The 22,462-nt window shown below is 42.7% G+C and overlaps 4 protein-coding genes across 5 annotated transcripts in view; 1 reads left to right on the forward strand and 3 right to left on the reverse strand.

Annotated features, from left to right (window-relative positions):
* The window catches only part of LOC307208743 (vomeronasal type-2 receptor 26-like), a 98,330-nt gene extending 85,909 nt beyond the window's left edge, over positions 1 to 12,421 (reverse strand). The window contains exons 1-2 of the mRNA XM_079963667.1: positions 12,117 to 12,421; positions 9,373 to 10,740 (exon numbers count right to left, since the gene is read on the reverse strand). Coding sequence (XP_079819793.1) covers positions 9,886 to 10,740; positions 12,117 to 12,371 — 1,110 coding nt within the window. The 5' untranslated portion in view covers positions 12,372 to 12,421 and the 3' untranslated portion in view covers positions 9,373 to 9,885. The remainder of the gene's footprint in view (positions 1 to 9,372; positions 10,741 to 12,116) is intronic.
* The window catches only part of LOC307208461 (uncharacterized protein), a 45,316-nt gene continuing 22,979 nt past the window's right edge, over positions 126 to 22,462 (forward strand). Inside the window, exon 1 of the mRNA XM_079963047.1 lies at positions 126 to 1,297. Coding sequence (XP_079819173.1) covers positions 171 to 1,297 — 1,127 coding nt within the window. The 5' untranslated portion in view covers positions 126 to 170. The remainder of the gene's footprint in view (positions 1,298 to 22,462) is intronic.
* Positions 15,372 to 16,324, reverse strand: LOC307209104 (vomeronasal type-2 receptor 26-like; the record flags this gene model as incomplete). Its single annotated transcript, XM_079964207.1, has 1 exon — positions 15,372 to 16,324. A coding segment is annotated over one exon (927 nt), but the record flags the coding sequence as incomplete, so codon positions are not given.
* LOC307208556 (vomeronasal type-2 receptor 26-like) overlaps positions 16,324 to 22,462 on the reverse strand; it is a 56,300-nt gene continuing 50,161 nt past the window's right edge. For both annotated transcript variants that reach the window (XM_079963259.1, XM_079963258.1), the window contains exons 3-5: positions 20,005 to 20,838; positions 17,821 to 18,048; positions 16,324 to 16,644 (exon numbers count right to left, since the gene is read on the reverse strand). In XM_079963259.1, the coding sequence (XP_079819385.1) occupies positions 16,510 to 16,644; positions 17,821 to 18,048; positions 20,005 to 20,838 (1,197 nt within the window). In that variant the 3' untranslated portion in view covers positions 16,324 to 16,509. The remainder of the gene's footprint in view (positions 16,645 to 17,820; positions 18,049 to 20,004; positions 20,839 to 22,462) is intronic.

Below are 22,462 nucleotides of genomic sequence, written 5' to 3' on the forward strand. Positions count from 1 at the left end.
ATTGATAACTTGCTTGTCAGAGTTATGGAGCAAACCCCTAACATTCTTCGAGCTCAAGCTCATGTGAATAAGAAAGCTGGAAAAATGTGAAGGAGATAGAAAAAGGGACATGACAGGGGTGCCCAATTTCACCATTGCTTTTTATATCGGTCCTGGAGGTCCTGCTGAATATGATTAGAATAGACCAGTTGGTTAAAGGTATACAGGTCGGAGCTAAACAGTACAAACTGAGAGCATTCGCAGATGACTTAGTTTTGACGTTACAGGAGCCAGAATCTAGTACTAAAAGGGTTTTAGACTTAATTCAAGAATTTGGTCGAGTGGCAGGATTTAAATTGAACAAGTCAAAAACTAAGGTATTAGAGAAAAACTTAACATCAATTGAAAAAGAAAGGTTTCAGAATGAGACTGGTTTGACTGTGGTTAAGAAAGTGAAATATTTGGGGATTAATATGACAGCAAAAAATGTAAACTTATTTAAAGACAATTATGAAAAATGTTGGTCAGAAGTGAAAAAATATCTAGAAATATGGTCAAATCTGAAACTTTCCTTGTTGGGTCGAATTGCAGTTATAAAGATGAATGTATTGCCTAGAATGTTGTTTTTGTTTCAAACATTGCAAATTTTGGACAAGATGGACTGTTTCAAGAAGTGGCAGAAAGATATTTCTAGATTTGTCTGGCAGGGCAAGAAGCCCAGAATAAAATTTAAGATATTAACTGATGTAAAGGAAAGGGGTGGATTTGCCCTGCCAGACCTTAAACTTTACTATGAATCAGCAGCATTCTGCTGGTTGAAAGACTGGCTGCTTCTTGAGAACACAAACATTTTGGACTTAGAAGGATTTAACAATGCTTTTGGGTGGCATGCATATTTATGGTACGGCAAGGTTAAAGTACATAAAGCATTTAAAAACCATATTGTCAGGAAAGCATTGTTCAATGTTTGGATAAGATACAAAGACTTACTGGAAAATAAACCCCCAAGGTGGTTGTCACCAATGGAAGCGAAAGCTTTTAAAAGACTCAATATGGAGTCTAAATGGCCAAAATACTGGGAAATTTTGGAACAAGAGGGAGACAAATTGAAATTGCAGAGTTTTGAGAAATTAAAAAATAAGGTGCGAGACTGGCTTCATTATTATCAGATAATGGAGGCTTACAAATTGGACAAGAAAATTGGATTCCAGGTGGAAAAATCGAAATTAGAAACAGAACTGTTAGAACCCAAAACTAAGATTTTGTCAAAAATATATAACTTGCTGCTGAAATGGAACACTCAGGATGAAACGGTGAAGTCTGTTATGATTAAATGGGCACAGGATGTTGGACATAACATTATGTTTGCTGACTGGGAACAGTTATGGACCACCAGTTTGAAATTTACGGCATGTAATGCCTTGAGAGAGAATATTATGAAAATGATTTACAGGTGGTACATGACTCCAGTCAAGCTTGCAAAAATCTATCATTTGCCCGATAACAAATGTTGGAAATGTAAAGAGACTGAAGGTACATTCTTTCACCTTTGGTGGACGTGCCCAAGGATTAAGGCTTTCTGGGAAATGATCTATAATGAAATGAAAAAGGTATTTAAATATACCTTCCCTAAGAAACCAGAGGCCTTTCTTCTGGGCATGGTCGGCCAATTGGTGCCAAAGAAGGATAGAACTTTCTTTATGTATGCGACAACAGCAGCAAGAATACTCATCGCAAAATATTGGAAGACGCAAGATCTACTCACCCTGGAAGAATGGCAGATGAAGATGATCGATTATATGGGACTGGCAGAAATGACCGGCAGAATCCGAGACCAGGTAAAAGAGGCGGCGGAAGAAGATTGGAAGAAGTTTAAAGACTATTTGCAGAAATATTGTAAAATTAAGGAATGTTAGAATGATATTGGATAGAAATTAAGCAGTTTTCAGCTGTAATGTATAAAAGAGATGGAAAATAAGGTTTTGAAATAATTAAAAGAATCAGTGGTGAGGATTTGCTAAACAAACAAATTGAATTAGAATATAAGAAATGGAGGTATGAGGAGGTCCGGAAAATAAGTTAAATGAAAATAAGTAAGTGGAAACTTTATGTGTTTTTAAATCGTTTTTATTTTATTTTTTGTATTTTTGTATTTTTGTATTTTTGTATTTCGGTTTTTCTTGTCTTTTTGTTTTATAATGTATTATCTTTGAAAATCTTAATAAATATCTTTTTTTTTTAAAAAAAAGGAAAGATGTGAAGGAACCAATTTAACCTAATCAGTGGCTTCCTTACTCAAACTTTGGAAGTAGTGAATGTGGAAAAGCTGCTTGTACCAAAAGAGATTATTATTTACTTGTCTTAGGATAGAGTATGGAAGTGAGAGCTGGACCCTAAAGACGGCTGATCGCCGAAGAATTGATGCTTCTGAATTATGGTGCTGGTGGAGACTGTTGAGAGTCCCATGGACTGCAAGAAGATCCAACCTCTCCATCCTTAAGGAAATCAGCCCTGAGTGCTCACTGGAAGGACAGATCCTGAAGCTGAGGCTCCAAGACTTTGGCCACCTCATGAGAAGAGAAGACTCCCTGGAAAAGACCCTGATGTTGGGAAAGATGGAGGGCACAAGGAGAAGGAGACGGCAGAGGACGAGATGGTTGGACTGTGTTCTCAAAGGGACCAGCATGAGTTTGACCAAACTGTGGGAGGCAGTGGAAGACAGAAGTGCCTGGCGTGCTCTGGTCCAGGGGGTCACGAAGAGTCGGACCCGACTAAACGACTAGACAACAACAAAGCATAGAGCTGACTTACCTTGGAGACTGCCTTATATAATCTACAAAGTCAATAGTGTTAAAAAAACACCTTTTACCTTTTAGTACATTGTACATGTTTTGCTGCTCTGCAGGTGAAAGGCCTGAAATTATGGGACTGTGGAAGGAGTTGTGAGCCAGATTTTACCTGTGAATAAGCTCCAAGGGGCACATTTTTAAGGGTTTAGTCAAAAAATGAACACTTCTCTGTAGTTTTTCAACTCCTGATTTCTTTACTCTTTTAGGATATTAAGTTTTAGTGCAATATAAGCAATCATATTTACATTAGATATACTGGATGAACAAATATTTATGAAGTACCTTGTTTGGATTTGAGTTCCTGGGAAATAAGCACTTCCACCTGAAAGCTGGTTGCCTCTCTGCTTACAAGCAGCCCAGTCTATTAGGAATTTCTGCTGTTGTAGCTCCACCGAATCAGTAATTATTAAGAAAACAGCTCATTCATTTGGGTGGGGCTTAAGCTGTGCAGGCTTACATAGTCACTCTCCCCTAGTGGGTAACTGATTCCCTATGTAAGCTCTCAGAATACTTAGAATTAGTCAAATTGACAGATATAATAAGACAAAAACCAAAAAGTGAAGTAAAAAAAGAATGGAAGTGCCTAAATGATTCCCTCAAAAGTCAAGGTTCGAGGGCAGAAATCTGGCTGAGTCTGGAATAACCTTGTGAAGTGAAAGGACATGAAAAGAAAGGATTTGTATCTAGATGTTAGGATAGAGAGGATAAAGAAAACAGGAGAACAGGAAGACAGAATGAAAGATAAAGGAGGTGCTGTGGGATTGGTGGAAGTCAATGTTTTGTGGTTGTTGTTTTAGTGTTTATAATATTAACTTGTAAGTTATGCATTTGTTTGTTTTTATGTTTTGTTTTGTCTTTTTCAGTTTTTGAATGTTGATTTTTGTGTGTTGTGTATTGTTATCTTTTGATATCTTTTGTGTTGTTGTTGTGTGGAAAATACTAATAAAATTCATTTTTTTTAAAAAAAAGCTGTGCAGGTTTCCTGCCAACTGTGCAAAATTGCCTGCATTTGCCCTTGGGAAGTGATGAAGATCCATAGTTAAGAAATAAAAAATGATGGTTGTTCGAGCAAACCCTGCTGGAGTGCCGTGATACCACTATCAAAATGAAATGTCATTTGAGTAAGAGGAGGTTAGCTTCTAAGCACTAAACTGACTTTATGGTGGTCAGTACAGGATGTATTAAACTTTTGAAATCAATACTGATTTAAACTAACTTTCCCATCACCTCCTCTCCTCTCTTGACTCATATGTTGGGCCTCGTCACTCCATAGCTTTTGGACATTTGAATATTTCATTTTATACCTGCAAGTTGCTGCATTTTGTTATTGCCATTCTGCTCAGATCCCTACAATGGAAAAGAATGTACAAAGATTCAGATGGCATCTTTACTTTTTGTCGTCAGATGCTCCTTTGTATTCAGACCAGGCCTGAATAAAATAATGTAGCACTTGGGGAGGAAGATGCAGCCCAGAAGCCCAGCACTGGAGGCCAACATAGAGAAGACCTGCACGGCTACCATGTATTTCCCCTTGGTGCTCAGGTAGGTGGGCACAAAGGACACCCAAACACTGCAGAAGACCAGCATGCTGAAGGTGATCAGCTTGGCTTCATTGAAGGACCCAGGCAGTTTCCTGGCTAGGAAAGCCACCGTGAAGCAGAGGGCAGCCAGGAAGCCCATGTAGCCCAGGGCACCATAAAACATGGCAGAAGACCCTACATTACATTGCAGGATAATCTCTGCAGGTTGGGAGTGCATGTCTGAGTCTGGGAATGGGGGAGAGGTCCCCAGCCAGGTGGTGCAGATGACAACTTGGACACTGGAACATGAAAGGACAGCAGCATTGGCCAGAGTCTTCCCCAGCCATTTCTTCACCCTGTTCCCTGGCTTTGTGGCCAGGAAAGCCAGCACAACAGTAATGGTTTTGGCCAACAAAGAAGAGACAACAACTGAGAAGATGAGGACAAATGCAATTTGTTGGAGAAGACAGGTGGCTTTTCTTGGCTGGCCAATGAAGAGCAAGGAGGACAAAAAGGAGAGCAAGAGGGATAAAAGGAGGATGTAGGAAAGCTCCCTGTTGTTGGCTTTGACTATGGGAGTTCCTGAGTATTTAATGAAGATTCCTAACACCAAGCATGTGATTAAGGAGAATAATAAGGTAAAGAAAGACAGGAGTATCCCCAAATAGTCTTCATAGGACAGGAAAGTGATAATCTTGGGAACACATTGATCTCGGTCCTTGTTTGAGTGCTGATCTTCCAGACATTTGGTGCAATGGTTTGCATCTGAAAGGAAGATGAGTGATTTCAGTACCCAGGGTCTCAAGCAAGGGACATTGCCAGCCCTGACCTGCAGATAATATGACTTGAATTGGCAATCTTTTGCATGCAGAGCAAATCCTTTGCTACTGAACTACAGCCGTTCAACCAGCAGAAGCAGACCCATCTGAAGTTTTCCAGGAAATCCTCTGGCAAGGCTGGTGGAAAGGGGTGGGCACCAAGCAGGCGAAAACACATACTGTTTCCTAGGAGGAAAGCATGGGTCCCACATGGATCACCAGAAGAGAACTTTCAGAGAAACCAGATGTCCTATTTCTAATGATTCTAAGAGAAAACCCAATTCAAAATCAAACCACAGGGAGTCTGTCATCACTACACATGATGATGATGATGATGATGATGATTTATTTATACCCTACCCATCAGATACACCAACCTTGGGTAAAGATCATTTTTTATGTGGGGGGCGGGGATAAAATAAATAAATAGCATTGTGTTGGACAGGATCACAAAAGTTGTCCCTCACTTCTTGTTTCCGGCGGTGAGAAATGGCTGATTCCCATACGATCGAATCCCAGCCATGCCGGTAATTCAGGGCTGATAGGGGGGTAATTAGCCCTGGCAGACTCCCCAGGGTGGGGGAGGACTGTCTCGTAGACCCACAGATTGTCCGAGATTGTCAGTTTGCATCAAGGTGCAAGTGACAGGACACTGGGTCCCAGAGCACGACACGGCTGGCATTCTCCGATGTTACTCTCATAGCTGGAGATATCTGTTTGATAAAATAATTGGATTTGGACAATAACAGACATAGTCTGGACCGAAGAAGATTAAGAAGAAACCTGCAGAACTGTACAGTCCCTGGTGTTTAAGCTCGGACTTCAAAGAGATTCTCATCATGGCGTTTGGATTACGGAGGTATTTGGTATGTCTTTTTTCTCTTCTTAACATCTACAATTGGTTTTCTATGCCTCATTAAGAAACCTATTTTTTTAAAAAAAAAAAGAGTACAGATGGGCTTCTATTTATAATTAAGTATTCAACTGTGCAGCTTTACTCAGACTTGAAAGACTTGATAAACATAAAAGAAGAAACAAGATGGCGTTTGTTGATATGATGCAGCACGGAAAGATGAGAATTCCCCCCTTTTTTGAGGGGAGTACGAAATATTTGCTGGCTGACTTTGTAATGTCTTGAAATAACAATTTGGGATAACATATAGTGCAGCTGTTTGCACAAGTTTTTCATTATGAGCGAGAGAGAAGGCTGAATGGATGTCTATCAGCCCCCCTTCTAGGGCCTGAAGGGGGGAATTGTGTGGTCTCCAAGAGGCTGATCTTATAAGCCAAATGACTTATATTTGCGGAATACAATTCATTTACATTGCAATATTGCAAACAGTCTCCGCAACAATCTATAGTAAAAACTCAACAACGTGGAGGACACTGCCTCACTAAATCTCAAAAGAAAGGTTTGGACAACAGCCTGGATTGGAGTGATTTAACAACTTGGGAGTTGCTGCATCATTAAGCTTCAAATGATAAACTTGGACAACAGCCCAGATTGGAAGATTGGAATGAAGTCAGGAAAAGCTGCGTTGGTAAATAGACAGTTGGAGAAAAAAAATATTTACAAATAAAGCTGTATTTGATGAATGAAAGGACATATGACTTTTGACATGATTGAGAATTGCGTAGCCAGGGGCGGAGAACTTTAAAGTGTTAAAAGCAGAAGGCATAAATATGAAAACAATGAGAAGAGGCAGGACTGAAGATTTGGAGATATGCTTCAGAGGTCCAGACTATGGGGAACCCGGAAAAATTAATAATTACAATTTGGACTATAATTTGGTCTTTTTTTATTTTAGTTTCTTGTTTTTAATTGGATTATGATGCGGATAGGTTGATTGGCTGTTTTTATTGAAAAATAAATAAAAATGATTTTTAAAACACACACAGAGAAGTTTCCCCATTCCTTCAAAGCTGTACTTCTCTCACTTGCCTTCCACAGTGGAGACTGTCCCATTTACACAGGGAGCGCAATCATAGCAGCAAAGTGGCTCTCCTTCCCGGATGACCTTGACATCCCCAATATGACAGCTCTCAGCACATCTGGAATGAGGAACGGTCTGCCCATAAAGAAAGATGGCCAGGAGTTAACGGTCTTTCTATCCATGCAATCAAAGTGGAGCCAATAGTCCCAGCTCCTGCCAACCTTGCAGTTCTAAAGCTTACTTGTGCAAGTAGATAATTAGGTACTGTTGCTGTGGGAAGGTAAACAGCTTTTCCATGCATTCTGGCACTCGGCAATTTAGTCAGTCTGGCCACATGACCCGAAAAAAGCTGTCTACAGACAAATACGGGCTCCCTCAGCTCGAAAGCACAGATGAGTGCCACACCCCAGAGTTGGATTTGACTGGATTAAACTGGCTTTAACTTTACCTTTACTAAATTGTCTAGGGAATTTTAAACAAAAATAGATTGCGAAGACCTCCAACAGAACCTCTCCAAACCTGAGTGACTGAGCAGTAAATTGGGAAATGTAATTCAAAGCAAGCAAGTATGAAGTGATGCAAGTTGAGGCAAAAAATATTACTTTCATAAATATGCTCCTGGGACTTGAAGTAGGGATGACTCTTCCTACAAAACTGAAATCCCTTTCAATCCAAAATCCTCTGTTTTCTTTTTCTTTCTTTTTTTTTTGGATCATAATCAAATGTATCTGAATGATTTAACCCACCTTATTAAACCAAAGGGGCCACATGATGGCATCCTGATCAATGGTGACTTTTACGCCTGCGGATCCCTCTCTCTCCATACTCCCAACTTTCCCTACGTGAAGGGAGTCATTGGCAAGCATCACAATGTTCAACACGTCAAATTCAGCTGTGAGGTCCCCATTCTCATCTAAATATACTCCATCCATAGAAGCATTGTAAAACTGAAAATTGCTCAGGAAACGGTGAAACTGGAATGACAGAGAAGATCGCAGCATTTAAGAAAGTTGGCTGTTTCAGCCCAGGTGTTTCACATATAATCGAGGCACCTAGAGGCCATGGAGGGTTTTTCTATTTAATGTGCCCAATATACCTGAGGTCTTTCAGAATGGGTTCTTCCTTCAGCTGAGCAGCCTAAGAAATAGGTTATGTCCAAGATCCTGTGAGTTGGCGTTGGAGAGGGTATGGCAGCTCCTCCAAGCGGTGGCTGCAGCTGTGGGTCTGGCTGCAGTTGTGGCAGCTACCAGTCAGGCTACAGACTTGCAGAGCAGGCATTTCACGAGGCAGGCTTCTGACCCTCAACCAGAGTGAGAGGCTGGTTGAAAGGGAACTTTGGTTTGGTGGAGTTCCCCCTCTGAATGAGAGGCAGTGGGGGGAAAGTAGCTAGGTGGGTAGGGGAGAGCATGGTTGGAGTGGAGGGTGGGCTGGCCACCATCGGGAGTGGAGACCTAGGTGTTTGGTTTCTGTTCCTTCTTCCAGCCCTCTCACACCCCCAGAGGTTACTAGTAGCAGATCTACTGAGCCCTCTGGTCTGGTGCTGCTACTACTGAATGTCAGATCAGTCCCTATTAAAAACATGCAGTTCCATGATTTGATTGCACATGAGTGGGCTGATTTGGCTTGTATTACGAAGTGTTTTTTGAAGCTAAGAGCCGCTTGACGGTGGATCTGTGGAACAGTCTCCCTCGGTGGGTTGTGGACGCTCCTTCATTGGAGGTTTTCCAAGAGAGGTTGGATGGCCATCTGTAAACGATGATTTACTTGAGATTCCTGCATTGCGGTATGTGGGGCTAGATGACTTTCAGGGTCCCTTCCAACTCTCCAGTTCCATGATTCTATGATTTGGGTGAGGGAGCTGGCTGGGCCTGACCTTACCTAGCTCTGCCCACCTGAATTTTTGATACTGCACGAGACTAGACTAGGGGGTCAAGGCAGGGGAGTTGCTATTGTCTGCAGGGACACCATCTCCTTGACCAGGGAGCCTCTTGACCTTGGAAAGGGTTTGTGGAGAAACTTTGGAAATAAAAGTCATTGAACTTCTTACATGCAGTAGAATTCTATCTTGCTTTAACTTTGGAATGCTTTGTTTGTCTTTGATAATTAGTAAAGTGAGATATGATTATTTTGATGAAAATAATTATGATGGTATACCTAGGAAAGTACATGAATGGAGATTTAAAATGAATGTGATAAGAAGGGTCTATCAGTTCTATATGAATCAATTTTCACCTACAGTATTTTATAACCTTATTTATCTCCTTTTTTAAACCTTGCTTTGTTGTTGTTTAGTCGTTTAGTCGTGTCCGACTCTTCGTGACCCCATGGACCAGAGCACGCCAGGCACTCCTGTCTTCCACTGCTTCCCGCAGTTTGGTCAGACTCATGTTTGTAGCTTCAAGAACACTGTCCAACCATCTCGTCCTCTGCCGTCTCCTTCTCCTTGTGCCCTCCATCTTTCCCAACATCAGGGTCTTTTCCAGGGAGTCTTCTCTTCTCATGAGGTGGCCAAAGTCTTGGAGCCTCAGCTTCACGATCTGTCCTTCCAGTGAGCACTCAGGGCTGATTTCCTTAAGAATGCAGAGGTTTGATCTTCTTGCAGTCCATGGGACTCTCAAGAGTCTCCTCCAGCACCATAATTCAAAAGCATCAATTCTTCGGCGATCAGCCTTCTTTATGGTCCAGCTTGATTCTTGCGTAATTTCTGTTAATTAAAGGAAATGGACCTACAAATCTGTCATTGAACGAATCGTTATTTAAAATGGAACAATATCCATCCAGAGCATTAGAGAAGAAACATGAATACCTGTGATGCTTGGATTTTTTCATCTTCCAACCTGTTCTGACCCATCATCACCACCCTCTTGGGTCTAGACGAGTACGCAGCATTTAAGGCAAGGGCCAGAGCTCGGACCGTGTTGTAAATGCTGTAGGTGTCCTGAAACAGGCTCCTTTCAAGGACGTCTTGAGGGAAACCTGAAAGGTTCTCCTTCACTCTGCATCGCCTCTGGCCTTTCACAGATAACACATGCTTTGAATATAAGCAATTATAGCCTTCAGGCCAACATGGATGGAAATTACTATAGGGGAAAGAAACTGGCAGATTACCATCATGTTTTGATCTCTTTTTGGTCTGGAAAAATAAAGATAAATATCCATGAATGTGTTTGTTCTCAAGTATTTCCGGAGACATGCTGCAGCTGACATATGAGAAAGCTAATGTGATCCAAACTTTCCCAGTAATGGGTTTCAGGGTTTCACCCACTATTTCTAGCGTACGTGCAGCTTCTAGGGTGGACTGAGATTCCCCATAGTAAAGAAACACGTTGATTCGCCTGTCCATGGAAAGTGAAATCTTCTGCTGGAGCTTTGCGGTCCATTGTAATGTAAAGAGATTGCATCGTGAAAGGGTTTGCGAGAAGACAACGCAGACACCATCCTTAGCAAGCGCAGGTGCCAGGGTGCTCAGAAACCTTTCTCCATTGTCAGAGTCAGAACCTATGAGCCCGATCCAAGTCCACCTGAAATGCAGGAGTAGCCTGACAATCCCTGAGCCTGGGGGTTCTTCATCTGGGGTCATACGGTAGAACAAATGAGATTCTGTTTTGTCAAGCGCATGATGAACAGAAGCATAACTGACCTAGGAAGAAAAGGAACATATAGAGGGTTTTATTAGTCAACTAGAAATTGTGGTCAGGGAGAGCAATATTCTCCAGTACTACTCTGGAATGGAGATGTAGGACACTTATAGGAAACAATACACTCTGTCCAGTGACCGAAATAAATCGATTCATTCATTATAGGCAACAATATAACATATCTTCAACATCATTTCCTTTTTTTATATATTAATTTTTATTAAATTTTTCCTTTTACAAATTCTTCATCATAACAATGTTCACAAATTTCCAATTTTTGTACTTCCACCAGCTCCTCCACCAATCATCCATATTTTCTATTTTTACTCATTTTCTATATTTAATATTGCCAATTAATATTATCCTTTTCCATTTCTATTTCTTTTTTACAATACATCTTTAACTATCATAAAGCCTCTTTAAATCCCACTAGTGTTGTCTGTTCATCACATATGCTTTTCAGATAATCCGTGAACTTTCCCCAGTCCTCAATTCATTCATTATAGGCAACAATATAACATATCTTCAACATCATTTCCACCCAGAATGTCCCCCTCCCACCAATGTTTGAGACTATGTAGAGTTAAGATGTGTTGCATTTTCTACTTTTAACATTTGGTTCGGAGGAAGGGGTCAATTTTTAGCTCAATTGAGTGTTAGTTTCACATGAGTTTTGTTCCTTAGATTTGTTTTTCTGCCCAGTATTTATTATTCCTTCATCTTAAAGTCCCAGGGCAACTTACCAAAATAGGCTTGGGTGAAGCCATCCCAGAGATGTCTTCTGGAGGCTGCATTTCTGTCCCACCAAAGTATGATTCATGCCCCGTGTAAACTGCTATTTTCCTAGAAAAAGTGGTGCCAAAACTCACCATGAACCCTTGTCCTCTTCTAAAGTGCCGGCTGAAAAAAGAGTCTGTATAAAGTACTTAGTAGCTCACAGTACACATCTTGTGAACTTCCTGTTGTAGCTTCTAAGAGACATCTCTCTTTCCAAAAGGCATGTTCCCCCCCTTAGTCGGCTCTGATGGTGATTCTCTTTTGAAAGCCTTCTTCACCCAGCAGGACAAAACATTCAACATAAGAAGAGCCTCCTGGATTAGGCCAATGGCCCATCTAGTCCGATATTGTGTTCTCACAGTGGCCAACAAGATGCTTGTAAGAAACCAGCAACTGGCACCCAAAAGCATTGGTGCCTCCAACTAGGAAGGTAGATCACAGTCATCATGCCTAGCATTCATCAATAGCCCTTGCCTTCATGAATTGGTTTAATCCTCTCTTAGAACCTTCACTGCCTCCTGTTGGAGTGAGTTACATAATTTGCTTCCTATTCAAAGAAATGGCTGTTCTCTGCATGTTGCCCATGCTAGTGTGTTCATACCTGGGGGATTTTGTAGGTTCCCAGCATAGTTGAAATCTGGAGTGAGGTGTCAGAGTTGACCCCTTCAATGAAAACCAAGGGCTTCTTCTGTTTTCCACAGTGGTAGTTTGGGACATTGGCCCTCCCAGGAGACAGCAGATCTAGCGTGGCGTCATAGGTCATCCTTGCATTGAAATGATTCTCATGGATGTCATAGCCCAGGGTGATGTTGGGTAAGATCCTGGGGTCCTGATTAATCTCATGGATGGCAATCATGAAGGACAGGAGATACCAGTATGCTCTTGTCCCTCTTTCTCTGTAATAAACATGAAGCCTAATGTCAGTCTCCGTTCAGTGAAAAGTGTCAAGTCCTATAAGAAATTGCAGCCACAAGAATGAAGCAAAACAGAACATCCACATCGCATAATCAGCCATCTGTGAGTTTGTTGGAAGGGGAACGGCTGCTTGCCAGTTAAAGATAGAAGCATATTTGAGCACTTGAGTGCTGGAAGCAGGGAGTGAATATCACCCTCAAATATATTTAGCAAAAGTTTGTAAAAGGATGGGACGCTAGTTCAAGGGGAGTGGTAGGTTGTAAAGAGTTTGCTTCCTTATTTTTAAAAAAGGAAGAGGAGATGTAAAATAGAGATCTTTACAAGTCATATAATTCCTGCTTCTAATTGTTATTGCTGTTGTTATCCTATTTAGTAGCTACGTTTCACCCTAAGGTCCCAGGGCAGGTGAACTGTACTGGTTGCCAGTTAATTTCTAGACGCAATTCAATGTGATTATATGTTGACTTGATAGATAGATTGTGAAAGTTTAATAGCTATAGTCCTGCTCCTTTCAGAGGAGTGCAGATCAGTCCATCTTCACATTTCCCAAGTCAAGAAGTTGGGATGCAGATGATCTCGGGCTCTTCATGATTCACCATCAATTTGGTTTATTTCCAGTGGAAAAAAAGAAAGGAGGGAAGCAATGCACATGCATTTCGTGTCTTCAATGGGCAAACTCTAGAAAGCAGGATTTGTCCCTGGCGTATAAGCATTAGAGGCCTGGGCAATCACAGCTAAGCACAACAGTATTCAAGAATATGCTATGTATATATGCCTACCCTATGTATATATGCCTACTCACAATCTTATCTGCTATGCTGAAATTGCAAGGGGAAAGTACAGGGGGCAGGGGTACCTTGGGGGACGCGGGTGGCACTGTGGGTAAAACCTCAGTGCCTAGGACTTGCCAATCGCATGGTCGGCGGTTCGAATCCCCGCGGCAGGGTGAGCTCCCATCTTTCGGTCCCAGCTCCTGCCCACCTAGCAGTTCGAAAGCATGCCGAAGTGCAAGTAGATAAATAGGTACCGCTTTATAGCGGGAAGGTAAATGGCGTTTCTGTGTGCGGCGCTGCTGCTGGCTTGCCAGAGCAGCTTCGTCACGCTGGCCACGTGACCCGGAAGTGTCTTCGGACAGCGCTGGCTCCCGGCCTCTTAAGTGAGATGAGCGCACAACCCTAGAGTCGGACACGACTGGCCCGTATGGGCAGGGGTACCTTACATTTATATTGTTGTTGTTGTTTAGTCGTTTAGTCGTGTCCGACTCTTCGTGACCCCATGGACCAGAGAACGCCAGGCACTCCTGTCCTCCACTGCCCCCCGCAGCTTGGTCAGACTCATGCTGGTAACCTCGAAAACACTATCCAACCATCTCGTCCTCTGTCGCCCCCTTCTCCTTGTGCCCTCCATCTTTCCCAACATCAGGGTCTTCTCAAGGGAGTCTTCTCTTCTCATGAGGTGGCCAAAGTACTGGAGCCTCAGCTTCACAATCTGTCCTTCCAGTGAGCACTCAGGGCTGATTTCCTTCAGAATGGAGAGGTTTGATCTTCTTGCAGTCCATGGGACTCTCAAGAGTCTCCTCCAGCACCATAATTCAAAAGCATCAATTCTTCGGCGATCAGCCTTCTTTATACATTTATATGCCTACCCATTAATCACAATCTTATCTGCTATGCAGAAATTGCAAGGGGAAAGTACAGCTTACCTTACAATGTAATTGCAAGGGGGGATAACGAAATCGTGTTCAGGATGAACGGTCTGTAATGTAGATATGACCCCGCTTATGAGGTGGTCTCCTGGCTTGTAATAATTTGTAGCATCTGGACTGTCCCTTCTCAAGTTCAATGGGCATTTTGCTTTCCGCATCCTAGAAGCTGCATAGGGAAGCAGCAGCAGCAGCAACAACATTAATAAGAGCCTCACTCTGGGTCTGCCTCCTGTCATTGCATTTGTTGTCACTGCTCCCAACTAAGCAAGAAGCGAATTAGATGAAGCCCAAAGTCTCCAACAAGACCGAAGCCCCAGTGAAAATGTGAGGAAAGGGAGAAACGAACTTTCACACTGGCAGAATCCCTGCCTGCCTGGAAGATAAGTCAAAGCCCTCAATGGCACAAGACGTCTTTAAATATGCAGCAGGCATTTCAAGCTCTCATTTCTGAAAAATCTGTTCTTTGTGTTAAAAGTGGGTACGTTGCTTGAGTTTTGCCAAGGAATAAATCACTATTATTATGATAATTATGCAGGGAATATACATCTCTGGAATCACTGTGGAGCTTGAGCAGCAGCTGCAGAGCTGGAAGAAAACATCACAATCTGTTTTCTGATGCTCTAGAGGGTAGGACTCGAACCAGTGGCTTCAAGTTAAGGGAAAGGAGACTCCAACTAAAAAATCAGGGAAAGGTTTCTGACAACAAGAGCTGTTTGGATAGTCCCCCTTGGGAGGTTGTGGACTTTCCTTCCTTTACTCAGAGTTTGGATGACCATCTGTCATGACTGCTTGGTTGAGATTCCTGCATGGCAGAGGGTTGAACTACATGCCCCTTGGGATCCCTCTTCAAACTTTACACTTCCATAATTCTATGATTCTTTCTTCCAAGTTCTCAATGATGTGGCAAAATGCTCTGAGAAATAGTCATGGAGGGGAAAGGTGATCCTAGAATGACATTTATTTAAGATATGTCAGCAAATAAGCCAGGATCAAGCTATTTTTTTCAGGAAATTTTGGGGCCTGATATGATGAACTTCTGCTGCCTGGTGGACTTTTGTTATGCATATGGGGGGGGGGCTTAAGCCTCCTGTGCCAGTCGAATATTTTATTTCAGAGTATTTGTATCTATCCCATCACCTCATATCTTCTCCTGACAAAGTTTTTTGACATTTGAATATTTCATTTTATATCTGCAAGTTGCTGGTTTTTTTTATTGCCTTTCTGTTCACAGATACCTACAATGGAAAGGGATGTACAAAGAATCAGATGGCATCTTTACTTTTTGTCGTCAGGTGCTCCTTTGTGTTCAGACTAGGCCTGAGTACAATAATGTAGCACTTGGGCATGAAGATGCAGCCCAGAAGCCCAGCACTGGAGGCCAACATAGAGAAGATCTGCACGGCTACCATGTATTTCCCCTTGGTGCTCAGGTAGGTGGGAACAAAGGACACCCAAACACTGCAGAAGACCAGCATGCTGAAGGTGATCAGCTTGGCTTCATTGAAGGCCCCAGGCAGCTTCCTGGCTAGGAAAGCCACCGTGAAGCAGGTGGCAGCCAGGAAGCCCATGTAGCTGAGGGCAGTGTAAAACATGGCAACAGACCCTTCATTGCATTGCAGGATAATCTCTGCAGGTTGGGAGTGCATATCAGTGTCTGGGAATGGGGGAGAGGTCCCCAGCCAGATGGTGCAGATGAGAACTTGGACACTGGAACAGGAAAGGACGACAGTGTTGGCCAGACTCTTCCCCAGCCATCTCTTCACCCTGTTCCCTGGCTTTGTGGCCAGGAAAGCCAGCACAACGGTAATGGTTTTGGCCAACAAAGAAGAGACAGCAACTGAGAAGATGAGGACAAATGCAATTTGTTGGAGAAGACAGGTGGCTTTTCTTGGCTGGCCAATGAAGAGCAAGGAGGACAAAAAGGAGAGCAAGAGGGATACAAGGAGGATGTAGGAAAGGTCCCTGTTGTTGGCTTTGACTATGGGAGTTCCTGAGTATTTAATGAAAATTCCTAACACCAAGCATGTGATTAAGGAGAATAATAAGGTAAAGAAAGACAAGAGAATCCCCAAATAGTCTTCATAGGACAGGAAAGTGATAATCTTGGGAACACATTGATCTCGGTCCTTGTTTGAGTGCTGATCTTCCGGACATTTGGTGCAGACATCTGCATCTGAAAGGAAGATGAGTCATTTGAGGACCCAGGGTCTCAAGCAAGGGACATTCCCAGCCCCAGCGGGAGATACTATGACTTGAATCGGCAATCTGTTGCATGCAAAGCAGATATCCCAACCTTGGGTAAAGGTTTTATGGGGGGGGGGGATAAAATGATACTGTTTTGGACAAGATTACAAAAGTTGCCCTATTCCTTCTCTCACTTGCCTTCCACAGCGGAGATGGTCCCTTTTACACAGGGAGCACAATCATAGCAGCAAAGTGGCTCTCCTTCCCGGATGACCTTGACATCCCCAATATGACAGCTCTCAGCACATCTGGATTGAGGGACAGTCTGCCCATAAAGAAAGATGGTCAGGAGTTAGTGGTATTGTGGGATGTAAAGGTGCACTCAAGTGGAACCTTCCGACAGAGGACTAACGGCCTCCATGTTCTAACCAGTTGCTGTGACAACCAGTTTGTCAGTTGCTGGTAGTTTTCAAAGATAACTGCTGAATTGCAGTCACCTCAGGACCAACTTCCCTCTGGTGTAGTTCATTTGCTTGTTATGTAACCTAAGCCGGCCTTCAGGTACACTTCTGTAAACCTGAATGAATCTGAGAGTAAAATGGTTTTATATTACATGAATCAGATTCGTGTGTGTATTCCTATAGAGAGATTCTAAGGGATTTTTAACCAGGAAGGCATAATTATTAGTAGAACTCAGACAAGTCAGCAACAAGCTGATCACTGCATAAACTTATAAAGGGGATTGTTTAACTCTGCTAAATTAAACCTTCCCACAGGTATGTCTATCTATGCAATAATACTGGAGCCAATACTCCCAGCTCCTGCCACCTAGCAGTTTGAAAGCATACTAGTTCAAGTAGATAAATAGATACTGCTGCTGTGGGAAGGTAAACAGCATTTCCGTAAGCTCTGGTGTCCTATTGCGCCAGAAGCGGTTTAGTCATTCTGGCCAAAAGAGCCAGAAAATCTGTCTACAAACAAATGCCAGCTCCCTTGGCCTGAAAGCAGAGATGAGTGCCACACCCCATAGTTGGATTTGACTGGATTGCACTGGATTGAACTTTACATTTACTAAATTGTTCAGGAAATTTTAAACAAAATAGATTGTGAAGACCTCCAACAGAACCTCTCCAAAATTGAGTGAATAATAATAATAATAATAATAATAATAATAATAATAATAATAATAATAATAATTCATTATTTATACCCCACCCATCTGGCCGGGTTTCCCCAGCCACACTGGCTGGCAATAAAATATTAAAAAACAATAGGCTATCTGTAGTCGGATTAAGCAATAAATGGGGAAATGTAATTCAAAGCAAATTAGTGTGAAGTGATGCAAGTTGAGGCAAAAAATATTACTTTCATCAACATGCTCCTGGGAGTTAAAGTGGCGGTGACTGTTCCTACAAAACTAAAAGCCCCTTTCAATCCAATATCCTCTGTTTTCTTTTTCTTTTTGCACCACAGTCAAATGTATCTGAATGATTTAACCCACCTTATTAAACCAAAGGGGCCACACGATGGCATCCTGATCAATGGTGACTTTTACGCCTGCGGATCCCTCTCTCTCCATACTCCCAACTTTCCCCACGTGAAGGGACTTATTGGCAAGCATCACAATGCTCACCAGGTCAAATTCAGCTGTCAGGTCCCCATTCTCATCTAAATATACTCCACCCATAGAAGCATTGTAGAACTGAAAATCGCTCAGGAAACGGTGAAACTGGAATGACAGAGAAGATCGCAGCATTTAAGTAAGTTGGCTGTTTCAGCCCAGGTGTTTCACATATCATCTAGGAACCTAGTGGCCATGAAGGGTTTTTCTATTTAATGTGACCAATATACTTCTTTTTTTAAAAAAATTATTTTCAATGCAAAGTTACAACAAAAATTACAAACATAAAATCCTAAAAAAGGAACAAACCAACAAAAGCAAATCAAAACAAACAGAAACCAAAAAAGAAAAAAAATCACACCTACAAAAAAATCCCCTGCCATCATACTAATCTTTACGTACATATACACATATTGACTTCCTTCCTCTGTTTGAGACCTCAAAAATTTTAATCTTCCTGAATTGTTGTGTCTAATGTAAATTACCCCTATCTTTACACCTTTCGCACTGCTTTTAACCCTGCAAAGCTTCATTTGTTACATACCGATATACTTACTCCAGAACAATGTTTTTTTCATATATTCTTTAACACAATCCCATTCCTTTGCTAATTTTTGGTCCGATTGTCCCCTTAAGAATGCAGTGAATCTTGCCAAATTCATATAATCACAATGTTTAATTTGCTATTCTTTTATTGATGGGATTTTCCTCCCTTTCCAGTTTTTTGCTATGAGCATCCTGGCAGCTGTTGTTGCATAAAGGAATACTTTCCTTTGACTGCCGGGAACATCTTTTGTAATTATACCTAAAAGGAATGCCTCCTATTTTTTACTAAAAGATATCTTAAAGATCTTTTTGGTTTCTTCATACCACATGTGAAACATTGTTCCTATTTCTTTCTTGCATCTCCAACAGGTATTTGATTTTGATTTATAATTTTTTGCCAATTTTACTAGAGTTAAGTACCGTTGGTATATCATTTTCCCAATATACTCGAGGTCTTTCAGAATGGGCTCTTCCATCAGTTGAGTAGCCTAAGAAATAGGTTCCTTTCAAGATTTCACTGAACATGAGTGGACTGATTTGGCTTGCATTACCAAGAACTTTCTGATGCTAAGAGCTGTTTGACAGAGGAACAGTCTCCCTCAAGAGGTCGTGGACTCTCCTTCATTGTAGGTTTTTCAAGAGAGATGGATGGCCGTCTGGCAAGAATGATTTATTCAAGATTCCTGCATTGCGGTATGTGGGACTAGATGACTTTCAGGGTCCCTTCCAATTCTACAATTCCATGATTCTATTATTCAGGTGAGGGGGCCTGACCTTCCCTAGCTCTGCCCATCTGAGTTTATGATACTGCGCCAGGCTAGACTAGGGGGTCAAGGCAGGTGTGTTGCTCTTGTCTATAGAGACACCATCTCCTAGACCAGGGACCCATTTGGTCTTGGAATGGGTTTGTGGAGAAACTTTGAAAATACACTTTATTGAACTTCTTACTTAAAGTATAATGCTATCTTGCTATTATGAAGGCATACCTAGGAATGTATATGAATGGAGATGCAATATGAATGTCATTTCCTTTTAAGGAATCTTTGGTCTTCTCTTTGAAAGGGTCACATGATCATTGCTAGCAGTCCATAGTCTTGCAAATCGAGGTAACTATTGAATGGTCTATTAATTCTGTATCAATCATTTTGACTCAGGTAGGTATCTGCGTTGGTCTGACGCAGTAGAAATATATTTTTAAAATAAAAAAATTCTCCAGTAGCACCTTAGAGACCAACCAAGTTTGTTCTTGGCACACTTCTTCAGACACCATGTGCATGCACACAAAGCTCATACCAAGAACAAACTTAGTTGGTCTCTATGGTGCTACTGGACAATTCATTTATTTTTTTAAATCATTTTGATGTACAGTATTTTATAACCTCATTTATCTCCTTTTTTTAAATGCTTGGTTAATGTCTGTCAATTAAAGGTAATGGACCAACAAATCTGTCATTGAACCGGTCGTTATTTAAAATGGAACAAAATCCATCCAGATTATTAGAGAAGGAAAATGAATACCTGTGATGCTTGGACTTTTTCATCTTCCAACCTGTTCTGACCCGCCATCACCACCCTCTTGGATCTAGAGGAGTATGCAGCATTTAAGGCATGGGCCAGAGCTCGGACCGTGTTGTAAATGCTGTAGGTGTCCTGAAACAGGCTCCTTTCAAGGACGTTCTGAGGGAAACCTGAAAGATTCTCCTTCACTCTGCATCGCTTCTGGCCTTTCACAGAAAACACATGCTTTGAATATAAGCAATTATAGCCCCGAGGCCAAAATGGATGGTAATTACTGTAGGCAGAGGAAACTGGCAGATTACCATCATGTTTTGATCTTTTTTTGGTCTGGATAAAGAAAGATAAATATCCATGAATGTGCTTGTTCTCAAGTATTTTGGGAGACATGTTGGAGCTGGCATATGAGAGAGCTATTGTGATCCAAACTTTCCCAGTAATGGGTTCCAGGGTTTCACTCACTATTTCTATTGTATTTGCAGCTTCTGAGGGGGACTGAGAGTCCCCATAGTAAAGAAACACATTGATTCTCCTGTCCATGGAAAGTGAAATCTTCTTCATGAGATTTGTGTACTCATCTCCTTTATACAGAATGTCTCGAGGAATGGTTTGTGAGAAAGCAAGGCAGACACCATCCTTAGCAAGCGCAGGTGCCAGGGTGCTCAGAAACCTTTCTCCATTGTCAGAGTCAGGAGCTATGAGCCCGATCCAAGTCCACCTGAAATGTAGGAGTAGCCTGACAATCCCCGAGCCTGGGGGTTCTTCATTTGGGGTCATTCGGTAGAGCAAAGGAGATTGTGTTCTGTCAAGGGCATGATGAACAGAAGCATAACTGACCTAGGAAGTAAAGGAAGATATAGAGGGTTTTATTGGTCAACTGGAAATTGTGGTGTGATATTCTGCTTCCTCCACAACTCTTTAAGAAAACATGGAGCAACATTGCTAGATTTAGACCCTAGATCTTATCTGCTGTCCTTTTAGAGTTGCACAATTAGAACAGCAACAACCCACATTCATAAGAACAAGTAAAGAAAAACAGCAGAATTTATTTTAAGAGAGATGGCTTCTGTCGGTGTCATCAGAAGAGGGGCGGGAAACAGAGGGGCAGTTGTGTTATAGGGAGCCTCTGAAAATCTTGCGAAGCAGTTCCTCTTCCGGTGATGAGGAAAACCCCACCTCCAGTGGGGAAGAGGTGAAAGGACCAGAGGATGCTGGTGGGAGCCTCAGCACCACTGCTGGCAAAGCCGGCCAGGACAGAAGCATGCCCCCTCCATTGCCCACCCTGTGCAGAAGTCTAAAGCGCAAAGAGGGGAGGAAGAGGCTGGGCGTAACGAGGCTTTTATGCTGGAGGAGGTCCAGGAAACAGGCACTCCCGGATTCTGCCAGCGATTAAGGCATGAACTTTGGGGTTCTGCACTGTAAATAAAGGTAAAGGTAAAGGTACCCCTGCCCGTACGGGCCAGTCTTGACAGACTCTGGGGTTGTGCGCCCATCTCACTTAAGAGGCCAGGGGCCAGCGCTGTCCGGAGACACTTCCGGGTCACGTGGCCAGCGTGACATCGCTGCTCTGGTGAGCCAGAGCCGCACACGGAAACGCCGTTTACCTTCCCGCTGGTAAGCGGTCCCTATTTATCTACTTGCACCCGGAGGTGCTTTCGAACTGCTAGGTTGGCAGGCGCTGGGACCGAGCAGCGGGAGCGCACCCCGCCGCAGGGATTCGAACCGCCGACCTTTCGATCGGCAAGTCCTAGGCGCTGAGGCTTTAACCCACAGCGCCACCTGCGTCCCTTGTAAATAGTTTGCATCTAAAGAAAACCTGTAAAAGACAGGTCAGAGTCCTGCCTGGTTACTGGTGAGCAGCCACCCTTGCCATCTGACAGTTGGGGCTGTTCTGGGATTAAGAAATCTTAGGGCAATACTCAACCAGTGACTAGTAGTGTGGGAATCTGTCCCATTTTTCCTATCCTGTTTTCCAGATTTAAAATTCGCACCCATCTCACAAAGCTGTTTGCTCTTTGAGAGGAAACATTCCTTTTCCATACAGGCCAGGGGTTCCCAAAGTCATGCCCTCCAGATGATATTCAGCTCCAACTCCCGTGAGCCAATGGGAGCACATGGGTGCTGGGAGTTGTAGTGCAGCAATACCAGGAGGGCACCCCATGGGCTACTGCTGATATAGGTAGAGAAGCTACTTAAGCCAGTGATTTTCAGAGAATGAGTCAGAGATTTGGGTGATTGGGTCAGAGCAGGTAAAGGTAAAGGTAGAGGTACCCCTGCCCGTACGGGCCAGTCTTGACAGACTCTGGGGTTGTGCGCCCATCTCACTCAAGAGGCCAGGGGCCAGCGCTGTCCGGAGACACTTCCGGGTCACGTGGCCAGCGTGACAAAGCTGCATCTGGCGAGCCAGAGCCGCACACGGAAACGCCGTTTACCTTCCCGCTGGTAAGCGGTCCCTATTTAT

The sequence above is a fragment of the Podarcis cretensis genome (assembly GCF_951804945.1).
Source record: "Podarcis cretensis genome assembly, chromosome: 2".
Taxonomy (NCBI): Eukaryota; Metazoa; Chordata; class Lepidosauria; order Squamata; family Lacertidae; genus Podarcis; species Podarcis cretensis.